The following is a 14524-nucleotide window of genomic DNA, read 5'->3' as shown; positions in this document are numbered from 1 at the left end:
TTTCAATTTTGAATAATGCAAGTGTGATTTTATTTTGCAATCTATTTTGAAATGTTTATATTTTTAAGTAATATTCTATGAATAATTTTTTTAAAATATAATATTAGTGAACATATAGTTTAATAAACTTTTTATTCAAAATTTAATATTTTATTAATTATTTTTGAAAAAATGATTTTCATTTAATAAAAAAAACACCTTCTCAATTAAATAATTAAAGTTAAAAAAGTATAAAAAGATGTCTAATATATTATCATTAATATATTTATATTTTTTTAAAATATAAAATAAATATATTATTTATTAAAATTTAAATAAAATAAATACTATTAAAGAATTTTTAATATAATTTGTTAAAATTTGATTAAAGATAATACAACTTATGAATATTATACTATAATAAAAATTATATTAATTATCCACCGAAGATATTTTAAAATATTGATGAACATACTTTTTTACTATTTAATTCATTATTTTCCTACTTAAATAAAATTTTGGAAAATATTTTTTCACCTTTTTAAAGTTTGTATATTTTGAAAACAAAATAAAAAGTGAAAAAAATTAATAAATATAATGAGTAATATTGTTAAAAGAAAACCATATATACTTCAAAAAATATTTAGAAAGTAAGAGAATTATGATAAATATTAAGTCATAAGTTAATGTTGTGATTTCACAACCAGAATTAAAAAGTAAAAACATTACAAAAATTAAAATCAAAACAAAATTTCTTAAAGTGTTAAAATTAAAATCCTATTAGATATAAAAACTAAAAAGTTATTTAAGTTAAGCCTTAGGAAATGATACAGCTAAAAAAAGGTCACATGAGAAAATATTTGTCAATTTATATTTTATAGAATAAAATGAATAAGTGATGCAAAAGAGGCTAGAATCAGTTGCGGTTTAATATTGTGTAGTGTCGGCACCACGATAACTGTCGGTGGTACCACGGCAAATCTGAGGTGCTCAGCACTCACGTGACGTGGCCCCCATCCCAAGTAAGAAAACAGTCGGTGATCATATCAATATTTATATATAAATACTAAGAGTATTATTTAATAATATTCACATATTTATCATATCATTTATTTATGTATAAGAAATAAGCTTTCTTCTTCTTGGTACAGGAGATTACAAGAGATTAAAAACCACGGGAAAATCAAACCTTGGACTGAATTTTTCCAAGCTATTTACAAGTTAGTTGGCTTCTATTCTAACATGCTTGAAGTGAATATGTTGACTATACTGAATAAATACTACTTAGCATCTTCAATTGTTTGTAAGTATTAAGATCTATTTTCCTGTTCCTTTTGTTTCTATATTATAAATTATATATACTATTTAATTTAGAGAATGAAATTCTTATATATTCTCTTCAATCTCTTAATTCGAAATTGTTAATACTTTTTCTCTCTTTTATTGAAAGATATATTAAACACATATATAATTTCCCCAACTAATAAATAAGTATTTCTTACAATCATTTCAAATACATTTATTTTCTTAATCGTCCATCCTTTTCAATATAAAATAATATTACATTACCATTTTAATTATCATTATAAATTTAAAATATATTTATATATTTAAAAATATTTTATTAATTTATTTCGAATTTAATTATAATATAAATTTAAAAATAATATTATAATTATTTAAAAAATATTTTTCATGTGTAATGCACATACTAAAATATTAGTTAAAAAACAAATTTGAAACTTATAAATATTTTAAATTATGTTCCAGCCAACACCAAGCTCATTAGATGAATTTCAAAGTTAGACATTGTCTAGTCTATAGTTGTGTGTTGTCTTTTTCCAATGGTGGATGAATTTATTGTAAGAGAAAGTCATTATTTTAACGAGAGATGATATTAGGGATCAATGGACGATAATTTTGGCTCCATGTGTACATTTATCCATCTTATGGTGTGATTTTTGTGGCGGTGTTTGTTAGTTTGATCCATGGTAATTGTGGATTTGAGCTAATTAAGTACTGAAGCTAAAATTTGGGAGTGCCCACATCATCTTTAATATGAAGTTGAAGGTGAAGGCATTGTTGGCGAATGATATATCATATATAACAAATTGTAGATTAGATGTGAGAAAGACCATTTTTACTTGAGCTCCTGAAGTCATCAGTTAAATGCAGAGTGGGTTGACAAATCAAATTGAATAGAAGAAGATACAAGAGTGTGATCAGTTGACGTATATATCAAATTAACTGTGTTAAAACTTGCATGGATGTAATGTTTATGTGCTGTGACAAAACGAAATGCGTTAAACATTTTTTTTATTAACAAATGTTTGTTAGAAAGATAGTTTTGTTAGTAAAAGAAATTAAACTCATGATTTTTTTTTCTTTCTCTCTTAATCATCTAATCCATCTTGGGATCAAAATCACCTGTACCTTATGTTTCATTCTGTGTCTCATCCAATAAAATATTACCACACCATTTAATGATTACAACTCACTCACAACATATGATTAACAATATTTTCTTCTTTTCGTTATTCCCCATCTCAAATCTAAACCACACTCTTTCTTCCTCTTTGCTAAAATGCCGTTGAAAAACACTCCAAAACATCACCATGCAACTCCCATCACACCACCGTGCCTCATTGACAACAGCACTCTACTTTTTTTTTTCCTTCTCGGTGGCTGACATTAAGGTTGTCATTAAGGGATCAATGAGAATAATTTTGGGGGCGTTGGTTATCACTAAGCAATGAAGGTTTTCTCATGGGATAGGATGAAGGATTTTACCACGGTCAAGACTTGAGATGGAGAATAACAAAAAAAAAATAAAATATTGTTAAACATGGGTGAGCTGAAATCAATAGATGACTCACAACATTTTATTGGATGAAACAGAAAATGTGACACAAGGTGAGACTCATGATTTTGATCCCCAATCTTGTATCTTCAAGCGTGCTAATAATCAAAAAGCGCAAATGTGATGTTAATGCATATTTACATAACGATATGCGAGGATGTAATCTCAATAGTGACTGCAAATTAAAATGTTGAAGCGTGCAAATATAATTGTTGAGAACTTTAATGCAATGTTAAATGGATTCAAATAGTGTTTTCCTAATCAGTATTTTGTTACCTGGGGTAGGATTGTTATTGATTGGAGTGATGTTTCCAAACTTAAGTTGGCAGTGCTTTCAAACAGTTGTGTTATCAATGGTAGGATTTAGTAGTTTTAAAATAGTAGTACGTAGTTGATTTCCCCACCTGGTCACAAACTTTCATATTTTTTTTCCCAGGGAGATTAACCTTAATTAGGAGTAGTGCCGAAATATATATATATATATATATATAGATCACAATTTTTATAATTGCTTATAGGAAGATCGAATTCTCACAAGTGCCAAATGAATATTGTATTCTATTAATGTTTATTTATTGATAAATGTTAATTATTAATTTTTGTTAGAAAAAATTTGAATATGCGACTTATTTCTCTTTCTCTTCTCATTTAGTGATCAGATGAACCTTATATCTACTATTAATGTTTATTGGTGGAGTATTCACCAAATTTATTTTAAATTATAAATTATCAAGGGAAAGAAAGGAACATGAATATACTTAATAATTTAATTAATAAGCACCGTTGGTAATTAAAATATTGTAATTGTGGTAAATGATAAGAGAAGATAAAGTAATAAAGTATTAGAGAAAATTAAAGAAAAAATAATAGAAATTAAAATAACAATAGAAAATTAAGGTAATAAAGTATTAGAGAAAATGAAGCATTAAAGTAATTTTTCTTTGAAATCGTAGCATTAAAGTAAATTTTAAAACATCAACACCATAAAGTATTTGATTATGTTTAATATGGTTAAGCATTAATACCAATCTAAGAAATGCACAATTAACTTTATTTGAGTTATTGAGTGTGCTGAAGCTAGAAAAACATCTTCAACCATATACTTCTTATCCTTAAAAAAACCCACATACATCTTAAATAGTAGTAATAAATAGGGGGAAAATTAGAATTACGAAAATATTCAGTGTAAAACGGTACGGATTGACATGTAAGGATTTTGGGGGATAAAAAAAACATTTTCCTCTCACCTATATCATTAGAATTTTGATTATCTAACAATTTTGATTATTCGTACAAAATAGCAATTATGTAATAAATATAGTCAGATTCTTTATATAAGTAAACTAGTAAAGAAAGGGTCTATGTATGAAGAAAAATCCTTAAATCCTTTTATTTATTGGAAACTGAAAATCAAGCTTGAAAATGGATGTTCAACAAACCCTCTTACTCATATGGTTGTAGTTAGGTGCTCCTACTGGAAACCGTTGATGCACGTTACAGTAAAAAGTGAGCATTTTCTTAAGCAAGTTTAAATGGGTGGATATCAACCAAAATAAAAGATTGAATGGTGGATGAAGAAAATCATGTACAATTTACTAGTTTATAGAGGAGAGAATTCGTACCCTTAGATCTAAATGTTGTTGAAACACCCTTGCATTTGCCTGAAGCGATATATAAATTGGAACAAAAATGATAGAATATCCTATAAGGGCTTTATTGATTAATCGCCTCCTCAATTGGGTGGTTCAGCACGTGGTTTACCTGGTTGAGATTTGAGAGAGGTTTGGGTGGGATACTCAACACTCAATGAAACTCCAAGGTTGATGGCTTGATGCAAATTAAAATTGTAGAAAAAGAAAAAAGTACATGCAATATTATTTATATTCTAATTAAAATGAAATTTTGACCAACCCTTTTAAAAAAAACAACTTTTATTATTATTACTTTTCCTTTTATTATCATCATAAAAGATAGAATATCATTCTCATCTTTTGCTTTATGATATCTTGAAGTACTTGAGTGGAAATGACACTTACCTTGTCAAAACGACATCCATGTATAGTAAGTTTTGATAACGTTTGAGTGAAAAGGAAAGTGACCAAAATAATACGCTTGAGGCTAATGTCACACAACCCACCATGATCTTCTTGAATAAGACTTGGGTTTATTTGGAAGTTCAATTTCAATTGTGACTGGTAGGCTAAATAAAAAAAAAAGTTCATTTGAGACTGGAGAGTAGGTATACACAAAAATCCAAGTAAAAACTTCAAAGTGTTGGTTTACATTCCACATAATCTGGGGTATCTAAATTCTAAAGTGATCACCAACCCAACCTTTGAATAAAATTTAATTTCCTTCACTCCTAGCGCGGTTGGTGATCTTCTACATGTCAATTTTCATGGTGGCTTAGCTAGCTATTCACAGTTTATACCAACCATTGAGTGTTACGTTTTACAACCAACATGAAAAGTCCTCTTATATGGTACACATCATTTTTTTAGTATAAAAAAAATACGAGACTAATGTTGTTGTCATTTTTCAGCCATCTAAACTCTTGATGCCATTTTTGTCTCTTCCCACATAGATTGCAAAAATGAGATTTTAGTCATTTGACTATGGTTTGTTTGCTCGTCAAGTTGATACAACAGTTATAGCGACACACCGAGAAAAAAATGGAGAAAATTGAAGGCTAGAAATGAGTGTTATTTCCCCCTCCCCCCACCTCGGAAAAAGTCAAATTACACGTATAAAGAATTATAGATTTTAGTAGTATTCTTGGTCTCTAATTTATTTGAGTTGATTGAAAACAAATAAATCATTTAAAAAATTATAACGTGTACGTAAGCTAGAAATTAAGTTGCGAGCCATTAGTTTTTTGGAATGTCATAAAGCCCAACAAGTGCATCTGTTGCAGTCAGTATTCATTGGCCTCCCAAGAACAATAAATACGTCTTTAATTGGGTGTAAAACTTTTTTGGGGTCAAATTACAAATTAACTATTTCAACAATAAAAAAACATTTTTTTTTTCCATAAGTTATCGCATACTATACATAAATCACCACTCACTTGGTCCTTATGCATTTAGTGATACTGTAGGCATTTTTTAGCATGTTTATTTCAACTTAAATTTAGAAAAATAACTATATTTTTTTTCGAAACTCTCTCATAATGCTAGAAAAATTAATATGTGATTATTGTCATACTAAGCATGCCTTATTATTTATTAACTATTTTTCTTACTTGGTTAATGCTAAATACACCATTTTTTTATTTCATTTTCCTAATAAAAATCCTTTAAGCATTGAAAATAATCCATCCAAACGCATGCTGGTTGAGAGGCATGTAGATTTCTTTTGGTGAGCATTATGGGTTGATAAACAAAATTAGATAAAGGGTTTAATGAACTTATTTGTCAACAACACTTAAATTTATCTTTTTTTTTTCATTTTATTTAATCTTAACTCAATTCTCAAACCAAGACAAAAAAAATAAATGTAAAATAATAAAGCCCATGATTCAAATTGGTATTTTCTTTTCTAAGTACAGTCCCCTTATTAGAATAAATACTCATTACAGTTAAAATATCTTTATATCATCAATCAGGAAGTACATTCCAAAATTGATGTTTACTTTTTTGTATTTTGGAAAGTACTTTCTGACCTACAAAGATTTAAACATCATTTGAAAACATACAAAAATTAAACATCAATTTTGAAATGTACTTTTTGAAATATATAATTATAGGTTTTGGAAAATACTTTTTGAAATACAATTTTAATTTTTTATTCCAAAAAGTACTTTCCAAAATTTAATGAAAAAACATATTGCATTTGTTTCAAAATCCAAAAAAATGATCATTTGAGTAAAGTGATAGACAAAGAAATTATTTTAATGTGTCTATACTTCACCACTTAAACTTCTAACCAAATTATACAACATGTGCAAATCAGGTAGGGAAATTCAAAACTTGTAAACATTTTTCCTAGTTTGTAACAAGATAATAAAACTATCAAATAACTAAAACCAAGAAAGTGAGAAAGAAATGAATGTTTTATTGCCATGGACGTAAGTAAAACAAAGAGGAGTCTTATTTCAAACCTTATTCTTTCCTTCACATGACCGCACACTCCCTCTCTCCCCCCAACAATGCATTCCTTCCATGACAACAAAACATTTCTTATCTCTTTCATTAGAATTCTTCCTTTGTTTCATCCTATTTTTTACTTCCATGACAATAAAACATTCCTTTTTACTTCATGTTTTTGGTTTAGTTATCTAATATAATAGATTTATTATCTAGCTACAAACTAGGAAAAGTGTTTACAAGCTTTGAATTTTCATACATAATTTAAATGTGTGTAATTTGATTAGAGGTTCAGATGGTGAAGTATAAACATATTAGAATATTTTCTTTATCTGTCACTTTATTGAAATGACCATTTTTTTAAAAAAAATTTGAAACAAATACAACATGTTTTTTTTATTAAATTTTGAAAATTACTTTCCAAAAAATATTTGGCTTATGAAAAGTACTTTCTAGAATTCAAAATCAAAATTGTATTCTAAATAGTATTTTCCAAAACCTATAATTATGGGTTCTGAAAAAAATATATTTTAAAATGATATTTAAATTTTTGTATTTCAAAAAAAGAATAATTTTCATAACGTACTTTCTTGAATGACGATATATGAGTATTTTTTTGAAAAAAAGTGGAATGAATGTAGTAAATGTCATCTTCAAAACAAGGAGTTGATTTGTTTTGCCCAAGAATTCTCTTCATTTTGAGAGTATTCTCTTTAAAAAAATTTATCATCAATTTACCACCCGTCGGATCGCATCGAATAATAATTTTCATAAACTCAGTTTAATATTATTACAATAAGTAATGAAAATTAAGCAGAAGAAGAAGACGTTTGATAAAATGAACAAATTTCCTGCACAAATTACAACAATAATCTCAGTGATTTGACGAAGCAGAGAGCAAATTTTAGCAGCTAGAGAACAGCCAAAGGCATTGACCGGTCAAAGCTAGCCCGAATCTCCCTCTCCCTCCTCCTTGCAACCTTCTTCATCCCTTCCGCCACGTGTCCCGCAGCACCACCAACAAGCACCCTGGCAATCCCACCATACCCCAACGCCTCCGCGATCTGCAACGCACTCACACCCTTACTCGTCCTCGCCTCCACATCCACGCCCCTCTTCACCAGCACCTCCGCCACGTCCCCATGCCCCGCCTCCACCGCGCAATGCAGCGCCGTGTACCCCTCCTCATCCCTCGCGTCCACCTCAACCCCTCTCTCCAACAACAGCGCCCTCACCGCCTCCACGCGCCCCTTAAAACACGCCCTGTGCAACGCCGTCCACCCGTGCTGGTCCCTCCCGTCCACCGCCGCTCCTCCCTCAATCAGCCTCTTGATACTCCTCACCTCCCCTTTCCTCGCCGCCACACACAACCCATCCCCCAGCCTCAGCGCGTCGAACACGCTCGCCTTTCCTTTCTCCACAGCAACATCATACGCAGTCTCTCCCTTAAAATTCCTCACTTCCTTATTAGCTCCCTTATTCAACAAAAGCTTCACCATGCTCTCGTCCCCCACACCCGCCGCCACGTGCAGACACGTGTCACCGTCTCTTGAATCTCTAATGTCTGTCCTCCCCTCGTTCGCCAGTAACAGCCTCACGCAATCTCTCAAACCTTCTCTAACCGCAAGGTGCAACGCGGTGTAACCGTCTTTGGTCAACGAGTCAACTCTGGCTCCTTTCATCAACAGTAATCTTAATACCTCCACGTGTCCTTCTCTCGCCGATAGATGTATCGCTCCCAATGAAGAAGATTCCGTTCTCTCTGTGTTTGCCTTGTGAGCTAAGAGAAGCTCCACGATTAGTTCCTCTCCGGAGGAACACGCTGATTCTAACGCGGTCTCGCCGGAACGGTTTTTTGATTCCACGTCGGCGTTGAATTCGAGGAGGAGCTGCACGAGGTCGGGTCTTCTTTTAGAAATCGCCACGTGGAGGAGCGTGTCTCCGTTTTGATCAACGGAGTCAACGGCTTTCTTCCACGTGTGTTCACTGTGTTCCAGCACTTGTCTGATTTCATCGATGGACCCGTCGTGGACTAACTGTGCCAGGATCAACGAGCCGACGAAGATGATCTTGATGCCGCTGTCGATGAAGACTTGTTTCTTCTTCGTGGTGAACCAGTCGCTGGGAACGGATTCGAACATGGAGGAAGGTTCTTTCACGGTGGCGCCGGGAACCACCACGCTGTGGATGAGGAAGGAATCTTCGGACTGTGGAAATGAGTGTGGTAGAGTGGATCCTTGTGGAAGATTGTAGAGTATTTCTATTGTTACCGTGGCTAACGGAGATATGATTCCCGATTGTGGCTTCACCGTGTAACGCGTTTTGATCAACGGTTGAAGCCTGAATGCTACGGGCATGGTGTACATGACGTTGCGTAGGGTTATTTGGCCATGACATTTTTGGCCTGGCTCCATCCTTATTGTGACCGTGTTTGTTGGATCAACTTTTATCAGCCTGTCCATCTGATTGTTGAGAGTCAAGGTATTAAATATCCGTCGTGTTGCTGTTTTGTCAGGTTTTTTTTGTTGATATGATGACAAATTACAGACAAATGCGATTAATACAATCCTAATTGTGGTCGCAAACAGTTAAACAAACTTTGATATTAGGACCCAAATGACGATCGTGGACAAATGTTGCGGTTCAGATCATGGTCGCGGAGGATTGTTTTTGAAAAACCTTGAGTTGAGTTACTGGTACGTACTCTTTGTTGTTGTTGTTGTTGTTTCTCAGTTCTCTCAGTTTAGGGTTTTGAAGAAGAAGGGAATTATGTGGATGAATGGCCGTGTGCCTTTAAATTTTAAGGGAAGGGGTAATGGGAGAAACTATATGTGTGAGGGGCCGGCTTGGTTTACTAAGAAAATGCCAAGTGGTGCTGTAAAAAACAATGGTGACTTGTTCTATTCGGCGTCTCTAATGAACTACGAAGTAAAGCACGGTTGTGTAAGTTAAAAGGATGATAACCAATCTCTGTCTTCTTCCTGCGAGTTACTATCGTTGTAAAGGCCAATTTGTTGTTTAATGGTGCCTTTTGTCTTTAACTAATTAGGAATTGTGACGTTTGGTTATGGTATTGTACATGGATGCATGTTGCCCCAAGAATGAGTATAGATTTCTAATGCTGCTAAGATGCTTTTTTATTCTATTTTCTCTCCTTTGTTTTCTATGTAATTATGTACGTATTATGAGAAAGTCACGTTTGAAAATACGATTGTTTATGACAGGTAATGAGTTATCAGACAGTATTGTTTCTGTTACTTTATTATTAGGTTTGGTCGTTTGGGAAAACATTCTGGGGGTGATCAACAAGAAATGTAAATTTTATATATTAATCAATCTGAATGATCAAGGTACCGGTTTGGCGGCATATTCGATTACTTGGCCAACTAAGGTGACATGGTTTAATTATTAAATACTGTAATGTTGTTTTCTTCTTTCAGTGTTACTGGTTGGTTTTTGCCTTTTACTATAGTGGCCGAGCATGCAGCCCAAAATCTCACTCCTTGTTGCCATTTGCAATCACACCCTCGTTTATTTCAATTTTAAAATTAATATGGGCAGGTCAAATATTCACCCCTAAAAGTGTGTTAAGAGATAATTTTGTTATTTTGCAAATTAAAGGATCAATATCATAAGAAAATATGGACTTTAGTGTATTAAGAGATCCTTTTTTACACTTTTTTTTTTGTCTTAAAGAGATTACGAATGTTGATTCCAATTAATTAGATCAAAAATTATAATTATCGTTGATTTAAGAAAATTTTACACTAAAAAAATTATATTCAAATTCTCATATTAAATAAATAATTCCTTTACATGTAAATATAATAAAATCTTATATGACTGTACTGCGTCAATAATGTGAGTTCTTCTTTACACTGTTTTGTACATGCATGAATGCACACTTTGGGCAGTACATTATCCTACAAAATAATGTTTTTCCCTTCATCTTTTTGAATGGTTAGTTGGATAATTTTTTTGTGTCTTTCGAAAGCAAACGTTCATGACTCCCAAATTTCAACAACTTATAATGCGGGTAACAGGCAATTTAGCAAACTATATAATATGTTTTCTCAATCTCCGTGAAATGTTGAAAATTCAGACATTGGCTTAATAGAATAATAGTTTATCTATTGCCTTTCCTAAAACTTTTTTGGGTTTGTATTATTGGCTGATAAGATATAAAAGGTTATTCTCTCTCTGTCACCAACACAGTCGCTCTCTATATTTACTGGAAACTGCTGCATGCAAAATCCATTCATTGTTGTGAGAGTGATACTATATGTAGCTGTTTCGATTTGATTAGTAGTTTTTGTTTTGACGTATTGTATGGCATTGTGAGTTATGGTGAATGGCAAAAAAACGCTATAAGAAACAGATCATATCTTCTTGTCGAGGAAAATATTTGAAAAATAGAATATTCCTGGGATCTAATATATTATTGTCTTACCAACGAGCAAAACAATGGCCATAAAAGGACAATTGGAAAATGGATAAATCACTTATATTTCGTCCTTAAATATATCAGCACTGTGAGACCTTAATTCTAGAAATTAAGAAAATTAGCACAAAAAATCTTACAAAAAGTCAATCAATTACATTAGTCATTACATACAACATTAACTTAATTAAGTGATATTATATATATATATATATATATATATATATATATATATATATATATATATATATATATATATATTACTTATAAATAAAAATGATAAAATTATTAAGTTTAGAAACTTAAGTTGAACATCAAGGATCTTGTTTTAATAAGATGCGTAATTTATTATAAATTTGTTAATTTTATTTTCAATTTCTACCTATAAAAAATTAAAAAAACTTAAAGTTGAATAATTTGCAATTTTAAGACTGCCACCTAATCATCCAAACCAGCCATAATAAACAACTAATCTATTTATACTTGCAACTTTAAATAAAGACTTTATTTTACATTTTGGGATATTTTACTATGTAAATAAGGTGATACCACAACCACACTATAGGTGCTTCAATCAATGTTTGGCTATAAAGGCACATTACGTGTGCTTTTTTTTCCTAACACAAACTTAAATGAAACAACATAAATGAAGTTTCAGTACTGATGTAAATGCACCGCTTAGGAACCTTTTCTTACTAGATGTACTTGGACACCTTTTGGTACTTAAATAAATTCACTAAGTTTTTGTTAGATAAATTCAGTAAGCAAAAATTCTAACGGTTTCTTGCATCAACAAAGTTTGGCGGTAAATAAAAAAGGTTTGTTTTTTGTGCAACAATTATTAGTAGATCAAATTGATTTATTTTTTAAAATTTGAGAATTAAATGAAATCTTTTAAAAATTTAACACCAGATTAATTCATTTTAAGAACGTGAAGATTAAATTAATTTTTTAAAAAAATTAAATTAAAGCATTTAATATAATATAGGTCCAAATTACTAATTAAGCTTTTTTTAGGTGTCGCATCCAGTAGTTATCTGAAATTGCACAACGAATGTGAATTTTACGCGTCAAAAACAACTTCAAGTAAATTATTTTGATAAACTATTATTTTATTTTGGATTATTTTAGTTTAAAAGTCATGATCAGTGGCTTATAATAAAATCTCAAGAATAAAATGTGATTTCACTCTTTCTACGTTTTGAAAGGGGCCTCTTTCTTTGTTTCTCACAAGATGCATTACTAAAGTAAAAAGAACAGAGCAAAATTGTGACGAGTTCAACTTTCATCATCTAATAAAGGCGAACAAAATTACAAAGAAAAATTAAAAGGTATAATGTAATGTAAAGACCAATAAAAATTTACAATAACACAGCAAATCAGTTTTCTAACAAAAAGAAGTTACAATATTTACAATGTAGACATGAGAGTAACCAAAGATTCAAGGCCAAACGAGATCCACACACACCCTCGACTCTAATGGATTTTCCACCACTATATCTTCGGTTTTCTGGGTGTTCTTCTGCATGAAACCTTCATCTTTTAATGTTTTTTTCGCAGCAACAGCACAAGATGATGAGGTTATGGTAAAATTAGAAGAAGGGTATGCTGCTAAGAGAGCTTCAGCATCCCACTCGTGATTGTGAACGAGTTCTGAAAAGAGAAGCACGAGCGAAGCCATTGAAATTCAAGATCAAGAAGAATCTAGATTAGAGTTGTGTATGTAAAATATTGGTTGTAGGGGTGAGAAGAAAAATGTCAAAAGTTATATATAGAGGAACTAAGACAGGAGTTAAGTCAAATTAAAGAGGACACACACAGATTCATGTTGTTTGTGTTGGCCAGTTGTTTTGTTTGTGACACGGATTCATTCATAAACAGTGGCTCTGTTTGCCGCTGATTTCCTCTCTCTCTTCTTCTCGTACCTCCAGGTAAATCTTTTTGTTTTTGTTTTTACAATGATATTGTTATCAAATAATTAATTTTTATTAGAGATCTCATACATACATAAAATAAATATTCTTTTATATAATTTATTTTATAATTAAAATTTAAATCTTATATAATCGTTATTAGTTCGACATAAATCTTTTTTAGGTTACTTTATTTAATAGTATTTCTTTTATTTCTTTTTATAAAAATAAAGTTAGATAAACCTAGTTTACATGTACATAGATAATGTGATTTGATGGGAGAGAAAACAAAATTTTCAAATAAATATATACTATATATAGGTGTTTAATATTCATATATAATTACTCTTTTTATAAACACTAAATTTCATTATTTTTTTGAAATGGATAGTTTCATTAATCTAAATTTTATTTAATTAAAACTTTTCATGGAGTAGCAACATATTCCAACTTTTAATACCAAGAAAAAAATGTTCGATTTTTTTTCAAGAACGTAGTGTTAAATTCCTTAAAATTCATGTATAAAAGAACCACTGTTTTCTAAAATCTCTCTAAAAAGTATTTAATGTGTAATATAACTTTGAAATATAAAACTATATATTGTACTTGAGAACATTTGATTTATTTTAAATGATACATATATAAAAAAATTATAAAATTTAACAGTTAAATTATTACGGTTATGTTTTTTTTTAAAATATTAAATGAAATTAAAAAAAAATCAGAATAAATATTTTTTTTTTGTCGGTAACGGTGCAAGAGGTGAATAAAAGACGTATATTACAAATACGTTTTTTTATTCGATTATAATAACGCATTGTAGAAGTCGTCGTTTTATTGTTTATTTTATTTCTTAACATGTATTAATTTATTAAATAAATTATACTGACATTTATATTTTTTTCTTATATTATGCAGGACATTTTTCATTTTTCTATTCTTACATCAACTTCTTAATTACTTAAAAAAATACATTAATACTCCTTATACATTACACTGATTTTTCTTAATTATTTTAAAAAAATTATATCTTGTATCCTTATAAAAAGAACTTGTTGTTAACATTACAAAAGTAAGAAAATTATATGCAATGTTGATTAAGTTTGTAAATTATTTCAGCTAATTTTTAACTTTTTTTTATAAGTTAGAAAATTTTGTTTGAATATTTATTAAATAAGTTTTTTCTAAAATAATTTTTAATATTTTTGAAAATACTACTTGAAATAATACTTTTTAAAATATTAGT

The 14524-nt window shown here is 30.3% G+C and overlaps 1 protein-coding gene across 1 annotated transcript; it reads right to left on the bottom strand.

Annotated features, from left to right (window-relative positions):
• Window positions 1-7676: 7676 nt before the first annotated feature.
• On the bottom strand, window positions 7677-10300 carry LOC100778044 (protein VAPYRIN). The gene has a single exon (XM_003548416.5). It carries the CDS (start codon window positions 9384-9386, stop codon window positions 7836-7838), a length of 1551 nt encoding a protein of 516 aa, XP_003548464.1. The 5' UTR covers window positions 9387-10300; the 3' UTR covers window positions 7677-7835.
• Between the last annotated feature and the right edge of the window lie 4224 nt (window positions 10301-14524).

Source organism: Glycine max, chromosome 16 (genome assembly GCF_000004515.6).
Source record: "Glycine max cultivar Williams 82 chromosome 16, Glycine_max_v4.0, whole genome shotgun sequence".
NCBI classification, from domain to species: domain Eukaryota; kingdom Viridiplantae; phylum Streptophyta; class Magnoliopsida; order Fabales; family Fabaceae; genus Glycine; species Glycine max.
Note: the sequence above shows the minus strand (reverse complement) of the source record. Positions and strands in the feature narration are given on the sequence as shown.

What these genes read in the sequence shown, in the direction of transcription:
- LOC100778044 (XM_003548416.5), bottom strand. Translation starts at nt 9,386, where the DNA reads ATGGACAGGCTGATAAAAGTTGATCCAACAAACACGGTCACAATAAGG.